The sequence below is a fragment of the Gobius niger genome, assembly GCF_951799975.1.
Source record: "Gobius niger genome assembly, chromosome: 17".
Classification (NCBI taxonomy): Eukaryota; Metazoa; Chordata; class Actinopteri; order Gobiiformes; family Gobiidae; genus Gobius; species Gobius niger.
The window spans coordinates 20,112,827-20,131,711 of NC_136868.1; the positions used below are offsets into that span (position 1 = coordinate 20,112,827).

Below are 18,885 nucleotides of genomic sequence, written 5' to 3' on the forward strand. Positions count from 1 at the left end.
GATGTGGCCATGGTCCCCAGGCTGTTGTAACCTGGCTAACACCAGGCTGCTGTGTGCGCTCGAATTATTTCGAACTGCACAACAGCCTGGGGACCATAGCCGACATCTCCGGTGGATTTGGGAACCAATCACAGAGCGAGGAGGGACGGCAAGACGATGACGCGCTATTCGATATATGGAAGCTTGTAGTTTATTTACGGATAATAATAAAAAAAAGTTTATTTACGGATCCAACATGACAGCAGCAGACACGATGGTATTTTTTGATCAAGCTTTAGACCTTGTTCTAAATAGTTTATATTCAAAAGTTTACAGCGGGTACGTCATACGTCATCTCATACGATGATACGATTGGCTGTGGCTATGTGCAGACGCAAGAGACTTTTTTTTTTTTTTTTCGTATCGCCCAATAAACGAGTATGGACGATCGTAAACCACACCTCTCCTACGAGAAAATGAATTGGTGGTCCCCAGACTAAATATCACTTGTGATTTTAGTCTGGTGTTAGCCAGGCTAAGGCTGTTGTGCAGTTCGAAATAATTCGAGCGCACACAGCAGCCTGGTGTTAGCCAGGTTAACGGAGAACGGCTTTTTACTCTCGTCTACTCGCCAAACTACTGTCCTGATACTCTAGACTCACCAGACACAATAAGAAGAGAGTTTAAATGAGAGTGTGGCCATTGCAGCCCAGAGACCGCGCAGAGAAAACATGAGAGCAGCGCTCGGGACACGGGTGACGTGCAGCCGCGGAGGAGCAGGTCGGCGAAGCGAGCACCGGGAGACAGCCAGCCTAGCGGGGACATGAGCGGACGAGCACTCGCGCTTTGAAAGTGACGGGGGAAGGCGGTATGTCTCTCCTGCTCATTCACTTCAGCAGACTGCTCCATTTTGGTGTTATATGTGGCAAAAGTAGGCGGAGAGTGAGTACGCACTGGAAGAGCCTGTCCCCCTAACAACGTGTTGATTAATCAGTGAAAAAACACTGTTGTTTGACTGAGATGCGGGGCCCTTGCGGCTGCGGGGGCCCTACGCACCTTGCGTAGTTTGCGTATAGGAAGAACCGGCTCTGGCAGTAGGGTTCTCTGGGATCTCAGAGCTCAGCCTCCAGGACTTACTGAACTTAACTTTGTCCCTCCTGCCGCCCCGTCAAATACTTTTTACTTTCACTTCTACTTCCTTTGACAGATGTTTTTCACTCGACACTAAAGTCGTATTTGTGAACATGTCGCCGTGTTTTACGTGGTTTTTGTGGCTGTTATTTTTGCTCTGTGCAGATGCCGCTGATATTTGTCCGTGTGAGAGACCAGAGTTATGTCGGCAGGTTCAGAAAGAGAGAGACTATGAGGTAAAGTAGCTTTGTAGCCTAAAGTTGTTCAGCATTGTTTTTCCTGACTTAATTCTACAGTCTATGGTGCAGACAGATGACAAAATGTGGAGATGCATCTATCACTGTAATAATGGCTGCTGATATTGCATGTCTTATCCAAGAGTATAATGAATATCAGCGGACAAATCTCTAATGTTCCTCTTTTCTTGTCACTCTGGACGGAGTTGGATCATGTGTTTTATATGCTCTTAATGTAAGTAATGGTTTATATACAGGTCTTCGTGTTTGATGTGGGCGGCAAGACTTGGAAGTCCTATAACTGGAGCGCAGTGACTACAGTGGCAGCATTTGGTAAATATGACCCTGAACTGATGTGCCACGCCCATTCTGTTGGAGCACGAGTAGTACTTAAAGGTAAATGCTTTACACTTGATGCCACTATATCAGATTGGAAGCATTTGTGATCCTATTTTTATATATTTTTTACATTGTCAAAGGCGATGTTCATCTTGCTGACATTGTGGACCAAAGCAACAGAACAAAGTGGATTCAGGAGCAGGTGGACTTGGCTAAGCATCAGTTTATGGATGGAATAAACCTTGATATTGAGCATGCGGTGGAGAGCGGTTCATCTGAATACACAGCTTTGACAGACTTGGTCAAGGAGACCTCTGAGGCCTTCCATACACAGATCCCAGGCTCTCAGGTCAGAAATGTTACACGAGCATCCATTTTTATTTCAAATTACTATCTCAAATCATATTCTTATTCATTTCAAGGTGTCTTTCGATGTGGCTTGGTCACCAAACTGTATTGACAAGCGCTGCTATGATTACATCAATATCGCCAAATACAGCGACCTGATCTTTGTCATGTCTTATGATGAGCAAAGCCAGATCTGGGGGGACTGTATTGCCATGGCGAATGCTCCACTGGAACAGACACTCAATGGCATGTGTGAAATAGTTTTATAATCAACTCCTTTGCAATTTAAGTCATGTTTTGGTTTGTGTTTTCTCCTAAAGGTTATGACCAGTTCTTGCAGCTGCAAATAGATTCTAAAAAGATTGTTATGGGTATACCATGGTATGGATACGACTATCCATGTCTCAGTCTGTCTCAGGTGACAGTTAAATACATTTATTGTTTTGTTAAACTGAACTAAAAATAAGAACAAGCCATTCATTGAATGTTGTTACTCATTCTCTTAGGAGGGTATTTGTTCGATAGAGAAAGTTCCTTTCCGTGGAGCTCCTTGCAGCGATGCAGCAGGTACACAGAAGCCGTACAGCTGGATAATGAAGCAAGTGAACAGTTCACTGACTGGAAGACTCTGGGACAGCGAGCAAAAAGCTCCGTATTTTAATTACAAGGTAAATAAATCTATATTTACATTGTAACTAAGTGAAGATAATTAGGCAAAACATAAACAACGTTTGTTTAAAGTTACACTAAAGTGTTTGGAGATTTACAAATGTGAGGTTAATTTAAAAACATTGCATCTGTTCATCTTTTTGGATATCTGAATGAAAGAGATAACCCACTTTTATTATGTAAGCTAATAAGTCATGCTATTATTTGTCTCCTATTACTGCTGTCTGTATTTTAGGATGAAGGAGGACAGATCCACCAGGTTTGGTACGATGACCCTGAGAGTCTGTGTCCCAAAGCGAATGCAGTGATGTCCAAAGGTTTGAGGGGTATTGGCATGTGGAATGGAAACATCCTGGACTACAGCCACGATCCTGTTGCTCAGCAGCAGACTGCTGTGATGTGGAATGCTCTTTTAGGATGCTAGAGCCCCATCCATGCCCCCACTTCTGTTCGTGGTGAAGTGAGCCCATTGTTGCACAAATGCACTGATTTTACTGTTCAGAGTTTAACTTTTGGTTTGCAAGAAGGTCTTCTTGCAATAAAAGAGTTGACATTTTAGAGGTTCCAGTTTTCTTTAATAAAATACAGAATAAAGTAATTACACATCCTCCATGTATAGTCAGTTTAGCTCTGCATGTGTGCCCTGTCCCGTGGTATATTTCCTGGGTAGGTCATGGTCCGTGGATGAGAGGACTGACTTTTCTTTTGGGCCAGTTCTGCTTTTAAGGCTCTCAGCTCTGTGGCAGCTTGTTTTCTCAACTGCACAGGTTGTATGTTAATCAGAAAAGAACACAAATTATAATAATAAAAAAGATCATTTAAAAAAAAATGTTTACCTTAATTTCTGTTAGAAGTTTCATCTTGGCACCCTCAACCTTCCTCTTAAGATCATCAATCTCATAGCATTCAGTCATTATTTGTATTACAAGTTCATTCTAAGAGAATAGCAACCCTGTTTATTCCTCCGGTCATTTATTTTTCTTAAACACACTTCTGCAGAGTTTACCTTCCCCGAGGCCCTGCCCTGTCTTTTAGGATGGCTCCTGTCTTTCCTGGCGTGGAGCTGATGCAGTAGTTTACTGTAGAATGTTTCCAGTTCTTGGCGCACATTTCTCAGGCTTTCCTCAAGAGGAGCAGTGGCCTTCTTTGTTTCAAAATATTTCTTCTTCCAGCTGTCTCGCGCTACACATTTACATAAATCATAACATAAATCAGTCAAATAATTATTACCATTTGCAATATGTTAATGTCTTGTGCCCACCTTGGTTCCTCCGATGTCTGTTTTGTGCCAACAAATCTTTACCTTTCCTCAGTAATTCTTGTCTCATCCATTCAATTTGCCTTCTTTCCTGTCGCATCATTTTGATTTCTTCAATCAGTTCTTGTTCTTTCATTGTGGAAAAAAAAGAAGGAAAAAGTTTCCATTGAAAGTTGGCTCTTATATCGCTATGATTGGGGCTTACTGTTTGTCCCAAAGGAGGGAGACTCGGCGTCTTTATTTGAAGTGGCAGATTCATTGTGAGTGCAAAGAAGAGACTGCGAAGACATCGGTGGGCTGTCCATCACCTAATGAACAAGAAGAAAATGTGAGTGGAGTCTTCGTTTGGAAATAATCAATGTTTTATGCCATGTTTTTTTAAATAATACCTCTTTATTTTGCTCACTTCTGTTGGCCACTGCACGAGACTCTCTTAATTTCCCATGCCTGAAAGCAAACTCATTTTCAACACACACTCTTTTTGCCCAAGAAAAGTGCATCTAAATTTACCAGTCTGTGAGTGAGACGTCTGAATGTCTATCTTCTAAAGACTGAGCCACGCCTGAATCTCTGGCTGCTCGGTGTCTCGTGATGCCCAGCCTTTTCTTCTTTTTGCAAGCTTTCTCTTTTGATGACAGAATTGGTGGAGAGGCTGAGTCGTGGTTAAGCTCCTGTAAAACTAAAGTTACTGTATGTTATGTATTAAATAACCAAGGAGTGAGGACACTAAGTTTGTGTTATTAATTGAAAGTTGGTTCAGGACGTATTCATATTACAGTTTCCTCACCATTATTCACAGAGGAACATAGTGCCTGGGGATTGCTTGGACAACTTTCAGTCTCAACCCAGTCAAGTTTGCTGGTAAAGCCTTTCTGTGGACTCTCAGCCTCAGATGAGCTGTGGCCCTGTTTCTCTTCCCGGTTGGGTTCCTCCACGCCAGCTGTAGGGGGCGCCTGATGGGAGCTCTTGGTGATGTGGGGAAATTTAACAGGCTCTTTGGTCCCTGCTGGTTCAAGGTTGTTCTTGAAGGAATAACAATAGTTTTGGTCAGAAGAAGTGCTACTGTCCGGTGTGGGGGAGTTTGAGCGGACACTGCAGTCACTCTCAACGACACGCAACAAGTAAAGCTCCGGCTGTGGGGCCTAAAAGACAATCAAAGTATTACATTAAGGCTGCATGAATATGTTAAGCACTAAACGTTCAAACTATTGCTTTACAGAACACAAGTGGAGGAATTTTTTTAATGGGCAGTCTTAGAAGTAGCTGTGTATGTTAACAGGTTTTAATACTAATGATTCTAAGGAGGGTTAGGGACATTTTCACAACTAGATTTGATTTATGTAATAAATTTGTGATTCATCCTTCTCTAGTTTAACTGAGTTATTATTTTATGTTTTATCAGACTGACATCACATGAATACATTGCTCTGAAACTGTGGTGGCTAGTTTTTACTTGAGTGTTATTATTACAATACTGATGAATCTGTACACCTTGGTAGGCTTATATGAATCAATATTAAATTTACTCCCTAGAATAATGTTCTGGATTTTATTGCACTTAGAGCCCAGCCTATAAGCAGACTAACGAAACTGCCTAGGGCTCCGAGCAGGCCCACCTTAATGTACCCATAAACCCCGAGCGAGGCTTAAACAGAATTGTAGGCCCCCACCCCCTCAGCGCAAACCCTAACCTTAATGCTAACCTATATTGATGTCATTGTGGACACAATATAATTTATATTATGCTCAGCTCCATCAGAGCAGCATAAACACTCACTGTAGAAAACGTCCATTTTCAATTATATCGTCAAATATATCGTAATCGTGATATTTCTTTTTTTCATATCATGACATAGATTTTACGTCATATCGCGCTGCTCCTGTTTGCCATGTGAAACCTATAATTCCAAATACACTTAGCAATCTACTCACATATGGAGGAGCAAATGTTTTCACTTTGACATCTCGTTCCTGCTTGCTTTTGACCTGTAATAGACAGACTGTTGTTGATGACAAAAACAAGGGTGTAAAAGAACACAGTGCCCAAACCCAGCATGCTTTACGCTCTGTTGTGTCGTCAGCTTGTGGTGGATCCCTAAATCAAACTGTCGACATTGTTTCCCTTTTACTGTCAGCAATAAACGTCTGTCTGCACCCACCAGCGCCAAACTGTGGCCCACACATTTCAGAAAGAAGAACTTGTCCATAGCACCCTGTGATCCGTCGAGAAGAGCAGCCAACGTGCTCCTCAGTGATTTCAACGTGACATCGGGATAAACTCTGCAGAAAACAAAACAGTAACATTAGACATTAAATCGACTTTTTCAAGCTTTACATCATGTTATTATGTCATTCCCTCATTAAAAACATGCCTGAAGTGTTGCCTTGGCACATTCACGTATTTTTGAGTAATCTGTAAAAACTCTGATGGCGGCCATTTTGGGGATAGGTTTGCCTGAGTCCTCCTAGGAACGCCCCCACCTCCTGGAGACGCCTCCGAGCTTTTGTCACCAGCCGAGTAACCAACAACTGTTTTCTTGTGTCTTATCTTAAGGAATATTTTTTTCATCTGTTTTGTATTCTTTGGAAATATTTACACATTCATTTTTGTTCTGTCTGCCAAAAGTTAAAATAAAGAGTAAAATTACTTTAGTAAATATTTTGTCTGCTCCTCTACCTCTGCCTGTTCAGCTTCAGAGAAGAAAGACAGATCGTGAGAGATGTGATCAAGACAAATGTACTTTTTTTAAAATGTATTTATTGTTGAGCTATTTGGCCATTATAAATGACGAAAATATCAACGAACAAAAAGTAATAAGTGATAGCATGTTTTTTCTTTCTTTTATGCTATGATCCTAAGTTAGCAATGGTCTGAAGTTTATAACTTGTAAAAGGTATGGATTTTATTGTCTTTGCAAAATGAAACAAAATTCTCTTTGAGACCACTCCCTTGCACAGCAGCATGAAATACATACAACATCAATTTAGTTGCTTGTTACTTTATTGACAAGCATCTCTTTGTACCCCTTGGACTACTTAACAGCGTAAGCTATACAGTTAGAACATTTTCTTAAGTGTATTTTGCTTACCTGATGAAACCGCCTGATACAAAACTTTGAATGGCTTCTACTGGGACTTTATTAAGCTTCACATTCCACTGGTCATTGGGAACATACAGCACGTGAAGCTCAACAAACTAGGCTCAACACATAAACCACGCAATTAGTTGACTTTCCAGTGCAATAATTCACATATAGGGCCTACAATAAAGTCACAGTACCTTGCAGCTGACTGGTCTCGTCTCCTCAGGATGTCTCGGCGACACAGAAGACATCTCCATTTCAAAAGCAGGCTTGAAAACACTACAATGAATGAGCACAAGTTGGTTTGTAGGAATCTTGTTTCACATCAGGTGGAGGCGTAGACTGCCCGGTAACAAGTCAGTTTAATGTAACCCACTCAGAGCCAGTGGAATTTCTTTTATGAGGCTGCCAGCACTGGTTGCTCTGGTGCTGATGATGACAACTGCAGTAAAAAGTCCTACATGGCACCAGAGTCCATCCATTCCATTCAAAGTGTTGGCGGGGTAATTTGTTGAATGTCAATGTGTCCAAAGCATCACCGAATACAATTTCTACAATACATTTTATGGGAATGACCTCTAAAGCAATACGGTCATAGGCCTATTGCAAATAGGAACAAAAGCTTTCAAAGTAGACCTCTGCTCTAGTAGGAGTCTTCATGAATGCATTAAAGGTAGGTGCAAAACATTTTCAATTATACTGTTGCTAACTAAACAAAACACGCTCCCAACGACCCGCTATGATAGATAATGCTATTTCTGCAGTGGGTAATCAAAGAATACACTGATGAGAACCTATTTATGAAGACGTCCCCACTCACAAGTCAGGTCGTATGGTATGGTACGGTATGGTGTGGTATGGGGAAATATGTCTTGGGTACATGGTGCTGTTTACATCCACACAACAACAATAAAAGTTACAGGAATAATAAAATAACAATAAAATGTTCCTAAGCATTCTCATTTACAAACCATATGGAGGACGGTATGAATGGATTTTTAAATGAGTTGGATCAGTCACGATTTTCTGAGCCTCTCTGGCCAGACACTTCTCATGAAGGCAGGGCAAGGCATAAGCCTGATGATTTCCTTTGGTCACACCTACTACCTTTAGTGCTGTGCTCACCAGATTTGAGAGTTTTGTTTTGGACTGCACAAATAGGTTTCAAACCAAACCTGGATTCCGCATTGTACCATGCTCTCCAATATGGCCTGATAAAACACAAGCATGATTTGGCTGCTGACCCCATAGAGGCGCAGTCTCCTCAAGAAATACATGCGCTGTTGTATCCTAGTACACAGATTGTCCACATGTGAGACAGCTGTCAATATAAACACTGAGGTATTATGATTCTACCTGCTTGATGGAGGTGAGCGGCTCACAACAAAGGCATGTGCTGATGTGTTTATTTCCCCCTCTCAAGTCTCAACCATTAAAATATCTGTTACTTGTATTTTCTTCTATTAATGGGGGAAATGTTACACGGTGTTGCTTTAAGTCGTTTCACAGAAATTCACACTATTAGTGTGTGTTGGATCAACACTAGAGGGCGCCCCTTTAGGGAACACCGGAAACTAGGTGCTGCTTTTCATACAGAAGTTGCAAGCTAGTTAGCAATAGCCTAGAGAAACAACCACTGCACAAACTTTCTTACAAGATCAAAGAGGATTAAAAAGAGACATTTTGACCATGTCCGGTTCATCCAACATTGTAGCAATGAAGAAAGTCGTGCTTCAGTTACGCCTCGAAGCAGGCATCCACAGAGTAAAGGTAGGGCTCATCCCAGAAGTGTTTCAGGGCGTGTATTGACTTGCACTTGTTGTTAATCTTAATTTTGTTATGTATGTAGGTCATAATCGTGTCAGACTTTTAATACACCTTCTTTTGCGACTTTTCTTAGTGAATGTTCTGCTGATCCACAGGTGTCCCAGGCCGCGGCGGATCTGCAGCAGTTCTGCCTTCAGCACGCCCAGCACGACCCTCTCCTCACCGGGATGTCAACCAGCAACAACCCGTTCAGACCGCAGAAAGTCTGCTCCTTTCTATAGCACAGTCACCTTTCTCTGTGAGTAGCACATCAAGGCGTTTATTCTCAGATTTTGCGATGAGTAATTTTCACAATTTTCCCCTATTTGCAGGTTTCGGACTATACAATGGTTTATGACTCACACAGTATGATGGACTGGATTGTCTCAGGAGTATTGAATTATTGTATTTGAACCATTTAAGTGTTTGTATTTTCCTATTTTTTGTTGTTGTATTGATATTTCTAACATTTCCGGAGTTCTCTGTGCCTGATAAATACCTTTCCTATTTGTAAAACTGTATTTAACCCTAACGGTGCCTTATTAATGCTTTCATACCAGAAGTGAAAATAAAAGTAATTTAACCCTATATGGGCTGTTACTTTTAAATTTAAATTTTATACGTATCTCTGCAGTGCAAATTTTGACAACATATTTTAATATAGTTTTAGTCTTAGTCTTTTGACGAAAATGTAATTCCATTTTAGTCTAGTTTTAGTCAAAAAAATATCTTCAATTTTAGTCTAGTTTTAGTCGACTAAAATTGCATGTCAATTAAGTCGACTAAATTTAAGACAAATTTAGTCGACTTTGCATTTATAATATTCATTATAATCATATTTAATCTTGTTCTTCTGCTTCATGGAGCTGCTCCACATGAACAAAGCTCAGAGCTGATCCTTTGGCAGAGAATTTACATGATCTGAGGCTCTTTCAGACGGTCAATAGAAGTTTGGATGATTTTAGTCTCTCCTTTTCATTTTTATTTAGTCTTTTTTTAGTCGACTAAAATATCTGGACATTTTAGTCATAGTTTTAGTCTCATGAAAAACTTTTAATTTAGTTTTAGTCCAATTTTAGTCATCAAAAATATCACTTTGACTAAAATTAAGACTAAATATTTTAGTCGACGAAATTAACACTGCTGCAGTGTACACCATGAAGATGATTGAATGCTAAATTGATCCATTTACTGCTGAGATTCCTCATTACACTAGTAATGTACAAATCAGTCCCAAGTTTGTCAACACTTTTTCATTTCACATAAGATAAAAACAATATAGCAGGAAAAAAAAATCTGTTCTATTGTACAGAACATTACAGTTTTCATGCAAAAGCAGATTAAAGACATATACATGATTTCATGAACAAGACCTCGATGTGAATGGGTCTTTTCTGTAACTTCTCATAACGAGATAACTGGCTGTCCCAAAGCGATTAGTACTTCCACCTCACAACAAGAGGTTCTTGGGTTTGATATCTGATCTGGTCAGTGTAAAGTCTTTATTTTCTATAGGTTTGGTGGATACTTCAGTAAACAATTGCCATCCAAGCCATGTACTTTTTTTGAGGGAAGTGACTGAAGTTCACACACTGTTCATGTCTTTAAGACCCAAGAACCATAAATACCATGCCCATCAAACAGGCAGTCAGTTGTATGAAGCTTCACAAGTATAGAGTCATTAAATTCAGTGTCGGACCACTGTTATAATGTTGGGAGTTCTATCTCAAATCATTCTTCTTAAGTCCACAAAACTGTACAAGACCACCTTACAAAAAGTCTGTGCTCTTCAATTACAGCTGGAACTTCCTTCTGCAGGAATCCATCTCATGGCGCTGAAAAACAATCACAGCACATATATTATGAGAGCCCCCAATTACTGTATTGCAATAACATCTTGAGTACGGAAGAAAAAAAGTTCACCTTCAAGACCCATTCGTACTCCCCAAACTTTGAATCAAATGTGCCCTTCTGTAAAGAGCGAAGTTTGAGCGTAAAGCGAGGTCCCAGCTCCTGAATACCAACTTTTTTCTCATTTTTGAAGATGTATCTTAAAAAACAGAAGTTGCCGATTATTATTGTACACTGTGTAGAAGAATACACTGCTTTCAAATGCGTAGAAGTGTGAAAATATTACCGATGGAATCTGAAAAAGATGAAGTCTCTCTGATTGTGAAAGGTAGCGACCTGACGACCCACAAACTGGGGATCCTGTGGGAAAAGTGCAGCGAACAGCCGTCCAATGGTGTGACCCAGACGAGTGGAGAAGTTATTCAAAATGACCTCTGGATGGTGTTCAGTTGGATCCTTGCCATGTCTCTGGAGGTATAACAAAATTGTGCGTGAATTAAATACTCAATAATTATTCTCTTTCCTTTAATATATTATTTGCATTTACCTTGATCTCCTTCCGTAGTCGAACACTGCTAACTTTGAAGTGTGCAGTCGGGCCGTCGGGTAGATGACAGAGAACCAAACCATCTTAATGTTCGGTTAAAGGAAGTTATTCCCTATTATTAGGCAGTTTATTACCATCAATCATTCATTTGCTAAACTCTAAGATAAAAGGATACTGGGCACTTTCCGATCTTCATTTATGACCATGAGGTAGGTGAAGTTTCTGGCAATGCACTGAGGGATGACTCTCTTTAGAGCCAAGCCTCTTCGGTAATATACGTGGGCATTAGGGACTACTGTGGCCAGCTGTTCGCAAAACCTTACTGTTCTCTGTGGGACACATAATAATGCCAAAATTTAATTAGTACTGGCGATTACTCTAGCCAAGTAAATCTATATGAGGAATGGCTTACTCCTCTTGGTCGGTCTGATGTTGTGATGAGGACTTTGGGATTTGTCAAACCATTAAAGTATGCAGCAAATTCATCAGTTTCTTCATCATATTTAACCTGAGCCACAGAAAAGACATTAATAAAAACAACTAATGCAGGAGAGAAACATTTCTCCCCGGATCAGCTTACCTCTTCATCATCTGGATCTACTGTAGTTTCGTCATAAACCCTTTGGTTTTCGATAGTCTTGGGGACCTCTTTTGGAGGGGCCTAAAACAAAATAATAAAACAAAATATCACAGCGACATTAATTATGTGTTTTTGTGAAAAATAAATAGTAATTAAAAAAAAAAAAAAATCTACCTTGTCACCTAAAGCAATTCGTTCTTTTTTCTTCTTCTTCCTGATGGTCATCTTTTGCTGAAATTACAAATTAAAATAAACAGTTAAATGACCCCAAATATACATTGCTTTCCAACTTCACAACGAACAATAGCAATGTAATCCGCAATCTGTACATTTCAACAACAGTGCATTTCCACAAGTATCTACCTTTCTCTTCTCCTGCTTGAATTTCATGAACATTAGGTGCCTGCGCTGCTTGTTCTTGATTTCGGACACACTGAAAGTTGGGGGGAAAGCAGAAGCGCCTGGTTCGCTCTCCATCTTCACACCGTCTTTCGTGTCAACGTCTCCGTCTTGAATGTCTCCTTCTGCACTCATGTCCTTCGCTTTTGTCTTTTTGGTCTTTTTCTTCTTACCTTTACTTTTCTCACTGACAGGAACCTCCGTAATATCCATTTTTGTATCGACTGTGATGTTTTGGCTGTTGTGTTCACGTGTTGACCTGTCTGCGCAAAAATACACTTCCTGTAACCGGAAGTGACGTTTCACAGGTCAAACGCAGTGTTTGTGGCGAATGTGCGACACCGTGTGGTGAAGAGGACAAAACACAAGTTTGTTTATCTTCTTCTTTCATTTATTGGCGGGCGGCAACCAACAGCTTAGGTGCATACCGCCACCTACTGTGCCGTGTGTACAAGTTTGTTTATTTAACATTTATATTTATTTATTGCATTGTCGCAAATTGGTTTGACATTTGCATATTGCTATATGACTTGAAAAAATCTGAAAAAACAACACAATTTTAGCTTCTTACATTAGCAAAGTTTGATTAGGCTGAAATAATGTGCTTTTTTTGTTTGTTTTAATTTGATGTTATTTTATTCTGTGATTTAGTGAAAAATACAACAATTCAGATTTATTATGTTAGGCCTAAGCTTTACACAAACAATCACACAATCACTGACCACTTTTCTTTGCTTTCTTTCACAGTTCCTCATATTCAGCAGGAAGTTGTGGAGAGTCACAAGGTTGAAACTGTTGAACAGCTGTAAAGAAAGCTGCTCCAACTGTGGGGTCATCCATGCACACTGCCCCGCCACCTCGGCTCATCTGAGAGACCTCCCTGTTCATATCTGCTACACAGGTGAATCTCCCTGAAGGAGTGACACACCACTTTGAGTGATCCACAGTGTCTTGGAAGGGGCCTTTCCTGTGAGGGTTTACTTGTTTAATGTTGTACACAAAATGTGGAATGATTTTACTGCAGTTGGATCGCAATGGTTGACGCATGCATCCCCAACTCTTGACATAGAGCTCCTGTTGTGTGAAGTTCACAATAAGGCCGTCGTAAAGGTCTACACAAAATGATAAAAAATAGAAGACATTTGAAAAGCACATTACATAGCTTGCAATAGTCATTAACAAAAATTGGATGACAATTTAGTTTTTACCATTTTTAAATCTTGAGTATTTGGCAAAGCTCTTAAAATGGCGTCCTTTCAGTGAAGTCAGGTCTAAAACTTTAAACCAGGGCTCAGACTTAGGGTAGCAAGTCTTTTGTGCAACACATTTGAGCTCCTCAGGAAAGTATGGTGGCAAATCAGAATCATATGGGTAGGCATGTATGTATTTAAGATGGACACCTGAAAACATTGCATATTTAAGATATACATTGCAACATGGAGAAAGTTACAGGTAGGCTATTGTTTCACCAACCAATATTTTTAAATTCACGATAGGGATAAGTCACACAGAGGAAGGTCTGAGCATTGATGTTCCCACTGCTTGGCCAAAAGCGCTCAGTTCTGTATGAAGGAAATTGTGGTGTACTGTGAGACATCCAGACTCCAGTGGTTTTGTTCAACATCACAAATCCTGTATTAGATATAAGAAATATTGTCAGTAAAGGGGTATTATTGTTGATTATTATTAAGTGATATCATGATTTTTGATTATTTGAAGCGAATAGTCAACACTACCTTTACTGTGGGCAAATGACGGTGAAGCAGTTTTGAGATTCTTTGGAGGCTGATCATTGTAGAGAATATAACCAAATCCTTCAGTCTCAAAACACAAATACATGTTTTTAAGCTTCAACATGGTCAAAGTCAGGTGTAGAGCATGTGACAGGCTAGAGGTTACAGGTTATTTGGAATTTTACTATTTAAAAAAAAAATCCAAATTTCTTTGTTCAACTTTTATCATTAAAATTGTCACATTGATGGTGTTACTATGACGTCATCCCATCAAACTAGTAATTAGGCAACTCGAAAGACGTGTCATATGCTCGTTATAACTAGCCTAGCCAGTCCTATTCTTTTCACAGACTGTAGGCATTTGCAAAGAAACAGAAAGTGTGGAAAGGAGAAAGGAGTGGCTGGCTGGCCAGGCTATTAAAACAGATGTACTAGCCTATGGTGCTTTCCTCCAAACTGTATACATACTGTATATCATATGCAAACAAATACTACTAAAGCCAACTTTACTTAAACTTATTAGACAGTTCAATATACAAACCTTTTTCTTGTAGAAGTCAAAAAGAGGCTGAAGAGTATTGGCCACAGACCCACTTGTACTTGTAATCTTCTCTCTGCTCAGTCTCCATCCCCTTGTGCTTTGATCCATGTACAGGTAACTCAGTCCATCACCACTGGACTTGGGTAACTTATATAAAATATACCTAAAGATAATTGAAAAAAAAGTTCTTACATTTGTTTGGTAGGCTTTTGTAAATATTGAGCTTCACTAACCAGTCCACTTCTTTGCCTTGGTCATTTCTGCAAGCCACATCTGAATGACTGAGTTCAAACAGCACGCCGACACACACAAGCAGACTCAATATTCTCTGAAATTATATAGATTTTCAACCATATGTGAAGAAAGTGTAGGAAGTTTTTTTTATTTATTTTTTTACAAAGCTGTAAGGGAAGTTTCAAAGAGTTGTGAATAGGGAAGCTACTCTTTAAAATAAACTGGCAAATTCTTGTACACATAAATAACATAACATTTTGATTCTTTAAGAGCGTGTGTTATTGGAAAGAAAAATCCCAAAGGTTTTAATTAAGTAAGTAAGTAGGTATTGTAAAAATACAAAGAGACCTCAAAATTAAACTTAAAATCAAATAAGTCTTAATATTTCCATGGCCTTTGGGAGCTTTAATGTGTTTCACAAAAGAGTCAAGGGAACTATTATAATAGTGCCATATAGATAAGCAGAAGTGTACTCACACGTAGGGCCATCTCCAATTGTCTTATGCCGGCTCCAACACGGTGAGCTCATTTTAGCACAAAATGAAAGCAACACCCACATGCCTCTTACGGTATTTCCTTGTATCTCTCAATGACATGTTGAAAATACTTAATCAATGACTCACTTTGCATGACGATTGAAATCGTATATATATACTGTATAAAAAAAAGAATATACACAACACAAATGAAACGAGCCAGTGGTTTTGTTCAATTCATGTTTAATAAAATATATCCCATAGTTAAAAGTTTTGCACCAAATACGAAGTGCGGCTTTTGTTTCATTCCAGGGGCATTATCTAAAACAGTGGTTCTCAACCTTTTGGAGTCGCGACCCCTATTAAAACTGTTAAAGGGGTTCGTGACCCCTGCTCGGGTCACACCGTGAGAAATAGGGACACTAGCCTATATAATTCTTAAAAAACAAAGACAAAAATAAAATGGCTAAAATAAAATGAATCAAATTAAGAACAAATAATGGCTCTCTGGTAAAATAGGGCACCCATGCTACAGTAAAATATTATTTTATATGCTAATAAAATATATTTTTTTTATCAACAACACTCTGGCGACCCCCCAAATTTGTCTCGTGACCCCCTTGGGGGTCCCGACCCCCAGGTTGAGAATCACTGATCTAAAAGTACAAGCATTGAACAATAGATTAAGCGAGATAATGAAATAGGCTAAGCATAATTAAAGATTATCTCTAGTCTTGGAATTGGGAGACTTCATACTAGAATAACTTCAAGTTCAACAAAACAAGTGATATATCCATGTAAATCCCGTACAGATAATTGTAACTAGTGTCTGCAAACAATAGAGCTTGCATATCTCAGCATCAATGGTATTGTTTATGAAATCTGCTTATGCAGCTCATCGAGAGATTAATCTACCTATTAAACCTTTACATGTACATTTGTAACAATTTGAATCTTGAAATAGCCATACTGCCATTGTGAAAATAACCTTTATTGAACCTGTGTTTACATTCTTAAATGCAGCACATACACTTCATATAGTTTACTCTCATGTTATGCTCTATTAACAGCTAATGTATTGGTCCACCAGTTGTCTGAAGGCTTTATAAATCACTGGGTGCCTGGAGCAGATCAGCCCCCCGCCTCTCAACATTTGGGCCTTTTCCCGGTTCAAATCTCCCAAGCAGGTGAGCTGCGCCTCATGGTCCTGGGACACGCACCACTTGGAGTGATCGTGGCGGGACAGGAAGAGCCTTGAACCCGGCAAACGGATCTGCCTGATGTTCATGGTGTGCTGGGGCAGGGAGCAGTTGGAGGGTAGCGCGTGTCCCTCTCTCTGCCAGGTCTCCACCAAGAGGTCAACGGCCAAGCGCTGAGCTACCCAGCCAGTGTAGATATCTGAACAAACAGGGCATTCGGGTTAGTTCAGGCTAAACACTAACTAAACACATAACATTAACAACTAATCATTTACTGCTGAATGATTTGGTTATGTGAGCAGACAAACAACCATGAAATAATGCTTATAAAAATGTGAATAGCATGGTGTGTAAATAGACCAAAATAGGAGGAAAACTTCACTCATCAATTCCTTAAGGCAGGTGCGTAGGAGATGAGGGAAAACCACAGTGATCATGAATAAAAAATTATATTTCCCACACACTGCCCATCCTATATAAAACAGTTTATTGCAAATTCAAATGTATATAGAAACTGCTTACCATCCACAAACAGGCTGGATTTGGCAAAGCTGACAAACTTCTCCCCTTTGGCTGAAACATGCTGTTCTACTCTTCTGTCTGTGTCAATGGGCAGTTCAACGTCTTCACATAATTGAGATAACTGTGCAAAGTCAGGGAAGAAGGCGGATGGTACGGAGCAGTTGAAGAACCGTGGTCTTGTGTAGGCCAATTGCTTAACTACAGATGGAGAAAGGAAGGAAAAAAAAAAGAAAAAAAAAATCAGGTTAAAAGGATTTTTATGACACCAGTTTGTATGGAGTTTAGGAAGTAGGTAGACCAAATCATTCTGCTTGATTTATTCTCATAACATGAGCTTTATAAAGGCTTAAATATTTGCTTTTTGTGTTAGATTGCTATATAATAAACCCACAATATAAGTTTCAAGTATGAAATTTATCCTGAGTTTTCCCACGGTAAATTGCTTAAGATTTCCCCACTAGCACATGTGGGTTATTATAATGTCATGTCTGTGATTTGGTTTGCTACAGCAGTATTTGTCACGTCCTGCACTTTTCTTACCAATGTGGATGAACTGCTCATATCTGTAGGTCACACACAGAGCAGTCTGGCCATTTGCTTTTCCAGAATCAGGGTAAATGTAGCCTTTTTCAGGGAACGAGGGGAAATGCGGGATTGTGTGAGACAGCCAGAAACCTTGAGATCGGTCAAAGAGCATCATACCTGTCTGACGCAAACAACAAAGCTCACAAAGTCTGAAAAAACATGGGAAACCACATGAGTGCTTGTCCGTTTTTATGTCAACAGTGGTTATCAGACGCAGTCGATGGTCTATGCCCAGACACTCCCCCTAACCCTGAAATGTTTGTTCTTTTCAAAAAATATATTCAGTTTTAAATTTACACAACTTCAATGACAATACCTTTTGTGTGTCCACATTTCAAACTGAACTTTGAGATTGGTGGTGCATCATTGTACATGGCATAGACAGAGCTGTTGGACTAAAAACAACACTTAAGAATATTAAAATGATTAAAGAGGTTAATGACACATGTTTGTTCCACTAATGACTTGGCTTTATTCGTCTCTCACCTTATAGGCCTGTCCTGAGTACAGCTGACTGAGGGTCCTTCCTATGGCCCCTTGACTTGTGTTCACCATAAACTTACTCATCATCCAGCTCTCCATATTGGAATCCAAGTACATGTACTCCACCCCTGTGCCCACCTCTCCAATTTTCCTTCTGGGCAGTTTGTAGATCACAAACCTGCCATTAGAGAAAAAGTAAGGGGCGCCATTATACATATTTCATACTTTTACTTAATAATAAATGGCGTCAACTTACCAATCGACAGGCTCACCGACTTCATTTTTGCATGAAATGTCTGCACTACAAACGACTAAGCAACACAACAATACAAGGCAGTATGAATACATGGCTGCGTGGGTCCTCATCCACAGTCAGAAAAGAACTAAAGAGAATAATAGCTAGCTCTGCTGATTTAGGTCTTCAAATTTGCAAGGACAGCACAGCTGCTAGAAAAAAGGAAGTCATAACACATTTTCATCACATGATTGGACAAAACTGACAATTTCCATTTTTCAAACCATGTCCAATAGGGAAACGGAAAAATGATGAAACTTGAAATATATTTTAGAAAGCTATTACTAATTTGAGGTCGCATTTGAGGAAATGAGTCACACAAAATTAGTGTGGCTGGTTGAACAGAAGGATAAATGTTGCAGATGCGTTAAATTAATTTGCAAATGTTTACTTGGGGAATTTTGGCAGTTCTGTTTCAACTATTCACACGAGACACTGAGGTCATAACGAAAGCTCAAATTTGATCATTTAATAAAGAACTTGCTCACTCTCTATTTTTGTATTGTTTGTATGTTTGTATTGTTTGTATTCTTTTTGCCTGGTATGTGAAGCACTTTGGGCACCCAGAGTTGTTCTAAATGTGCTATACAA

General features: G+C 39.6%; 6 protein-coding genes across 6 annotated transcripts; 2 read left to right on the forward strand and 4 right to left on the reverse strand.

The window, feature by feature from the left end:
- The first annotated feature begins 1,173 nt into the window (after positions 1–1,173).
- Positions 1,174–3,263, forward strand: ctbs (chitobiase, di-N-acetyl). The gene is made up of 7 exons (XM_079575373.1): positions 1,174–1,346; positions 1,604–1,742; positions 1,826–2,034; positions 2,108–2,285; positions 2,354–2,451; positions 2,540–2,701; positions 2,938–3,263. Exons 1-7 carry the CDS (start codon positions 1,224–1,226, stop codon positions 3,124–3,126), a joined length of 1,098 nt encoding a protein of 365 aa, XP_079431499.1. The 5' UTR covers positions 1,174–1,223; the 3' UTR covers positions 3,127–3,263.
- Positions 3,239–7,327, reverse strand: spata1 (spermatogenesis associated 1). Its single transcript, XM_079575372.1, has 12 exons — positions 7,241–7,327; positions 7,050–7,156; positions 6,120–6,240; positions 5,893–5,946; positions 4,748–5,102; positions 4,471–4,639; positions 4,350–4,407; positions 4,166–4,268; positions 3,964–4,089; positions 3,709–3,884; positions 3,539–3,637; positions 3,239–3,461 (listed from the first exon to the last, which is right to left on the reverse strand). The coding sequence occupies exons 1-12, from the start codon at positions 7,298–7,300 to the stop codon at positions 3,327–3,329; spliced, it is 1,563 nt and encodes a 520-aa protein (XP_079431498.1). The 5' UTR covers positions 7,301–7,327; the 3' UTR covers positions 3,239–3,326.
- A 724-nt stretch (positions 7,328–8,051) lies between these two features.
- On the forward strand, positions 8,052–9,472 carry LOC306976579 (guanine nucleotide-binding protein G(I)/G(S)/G(O) subunit gamma-5). The gene is made up of 2 exons (XM_079574554.1): positions 8,052–8,813; positions 8,966–9,472. Exons 1-2 carry the CDS (start codon positions 8,733–8,735, stop codon positions 9,089–9,091), a joined length of 207 nt encoding a protein of 68 aa, XP_079430680.1. The 5' UTR covers positions 8,052–8,732; the 3' UTR covers positions 9,092–9,472.
- A 785-nt stretch (positions 9,473–10,257) lies between these two features.
- On the reverse strand, positions 10,258–12,505 carry rpf1 (ribosome production factor 1 homolog). Its single transcript, XM_079574444.1, has 9 exons — positions 12,191–12,505; positions 12,002–12,058; positions 11,828–11,908; positions 11,660–11,755; positions 11,423–11,576; positions 11,248–11,330; positions 10,987–11,168; positions 10,773–10,899; positions 10,258–10,684 (listed from the first exon to the last, which is right to left on the reverse strand). The coding sequence occupies exons 1-9, from the start codon at positions 12,437–12,439 to the stop codon at positions 10,643–10,645; spliced, it is 1,071 nt and encodes a 356-aa protein (XP_079430570.1). The 5' UTR covers positions 12,440–12,505; the 3' UTR covers positions 10,258–10,642.
- A 332-nt stretch (positions 12,506–12,837) lies between these two features.
- On the reverse strand, positions 12,838–15,266 carry LOC306976695 (deoxyribonuclease-2-alpha-like). The gene is made up of 7 exons (XM_079574728.1): positions 15,212–15,266; positions 14,734–14,828; positions 14,501–14,663; positions 13,963–14,047; positions 13,700–13,858; positions 13,435–13,626; positions 12,838–13,338 (listed from the first exon to the last, which is right to left on the reverse strand). The coding sequence occupies exons 1-7, from the start codon at positions 15,221–15,223 to the stop codon at positions 12,968–12,970; spliced, it is 1,077 nt and encodes a 358-aa protein (XP_079430854.1). The 5' UTR covers positions 15,224–15,266; the 3' UTR covers positions 12,838–12,967.
- A 981-nt stretch (positions 15,267–16,247) lies between these two features.
- LOC306976748 (deoxyribonuclease-2-beta-like) lies at positions 16,248–18,389 on the reverse strand. Its single transcript, XM_079574803.1, has 6 exons — positions 18,256–18,389; positions 18,003–18,177; positions 17,833–17,911; positions 17,472–17,633; positions 16,932–17,129; positions 16,248–16,608 (listed from the first exon to the last, which is right to left on the reverse strand). Exons 1-6 carry the CDS (start codon positions 18,363–18,365, stop codon positions 16,274–16,276), a joined length of 1,059 nt encoding a protein of 352 aa, XP_079430929.1. The 5' UTR covers positions 18,366–18,389; the 3' UTR covers positions 16,248–16,273.
- Positions 18,390–18,885: the final 496 nt, after the last annotated feature.

Coding starts and splice junctions, on each gene's coding strand:
- ctbs (XM_079575373.1), top strand. CDS start 1,224: ATGTCGCCGTGTTTTACGTGGTTTTTGTGGCTGTTATTTTTGCTCTGT. Junction 2,035..2,107: donor CACAGATCCCAGGCTCTCAG/GTCAGAAATGTT, acceptor ATTCATTTCAAG/GTGTCTTTCGATGTGGCTTG. Junction 2,702..2,937: donor CTCCGTATTTTAATTACAAG/GTAAATAAATCT, acceptor TCTGTATTTTAG/GATGAAGGAGGACAGATCCA.
- spata1 (XM_079575372.1), bottom strand. CDS start 7,300: ATGGAGATGTCTTCTGTGTCGCCGAGACATCCTGAGGAGACGAGACCA. Junction 4,090..4,165: donor TCCCTCCTTTGGGACAAACA/GTAAGCCCCAAT, acceptor CCACAATGAAAG/AACAAGAACTGATTGAAGAA. Junction 3,638..3,708: donor AGGGCAGGGCCTCGGGGAAG/GTAAACTCTGCA, acceptor CTATTCTCTTAG/AATGAACTTGTAATACAAAT.
- LOC306976579 (XM_079574554.1), top strand. CDS start 8,733: ATGTCCGGTTCATCCAACATTGTAGCAATGAAGAAAGTCGTGCTTCAG. Junction 8,814..8,965: donor CAGGCATCCACAGAGTAAAG/GTAGGGCTCATC, acceptor GCTGATCCACAG/GTGTCCCAGGCCGCGGCGGA.
- rpf1 (XM_079574444.1), bottom strand. CDS start 12,439: ATGGATATTACGGAGGTTCCTGTCAGTGAGAAAAGTAAAGGTAAGAAG. Junction 11,909..12,001: donor GAATTGCTTTAGGTGACAAG/GTAGATTTTTTT, acceptor ATTTTGTTTTAG/GCCCCTCCAAAAGAGGTCCC. Junction 10,685..10,772: donor AGTACGAATGGGTCTTGAAG/GTGAACTTTTTT, acceptor ATTGTTTTTCAG/CGCCATGAGATGGATTCCTG.
- LOC306976695 (XM_079574728.1), bottom strand. Junction 14,664..14,733: donor CAAGGCAAAGAAGTGGACTG/GTTAGTGAAGCT, acceptor AATTATCTTTAG/GTATATTTTATATAAGTTAC. Junction 14,048..14,500: donor TTGACTTCTACAAGAAAAAG/GTTTGTATATTG, acceptor TTGTGTTTTGAG/ACTGAAGGATTTGGTTATAT.
- LOC306976748 (XM_079574803.1), bottom strand. CDS start 18,365: ATGAGGACCCACGCAGCCATGTATTCATACTGCCTTGTATTGTTGTGT. Junction 17,912..18,002: donor ACTCAGGACAGGCCTATAAG/GTGAGAGACGAA, acceptor TGTTGTTTTTAG/TCCAACAGCTCTGTCTATGC. Junction 17,634..17,832: donor GAAATGTGGACACACAAAAG/GTATTGTCATTG, acceptor TGCGTCAGACAG/GTATGATGCTCTTTGACCGA.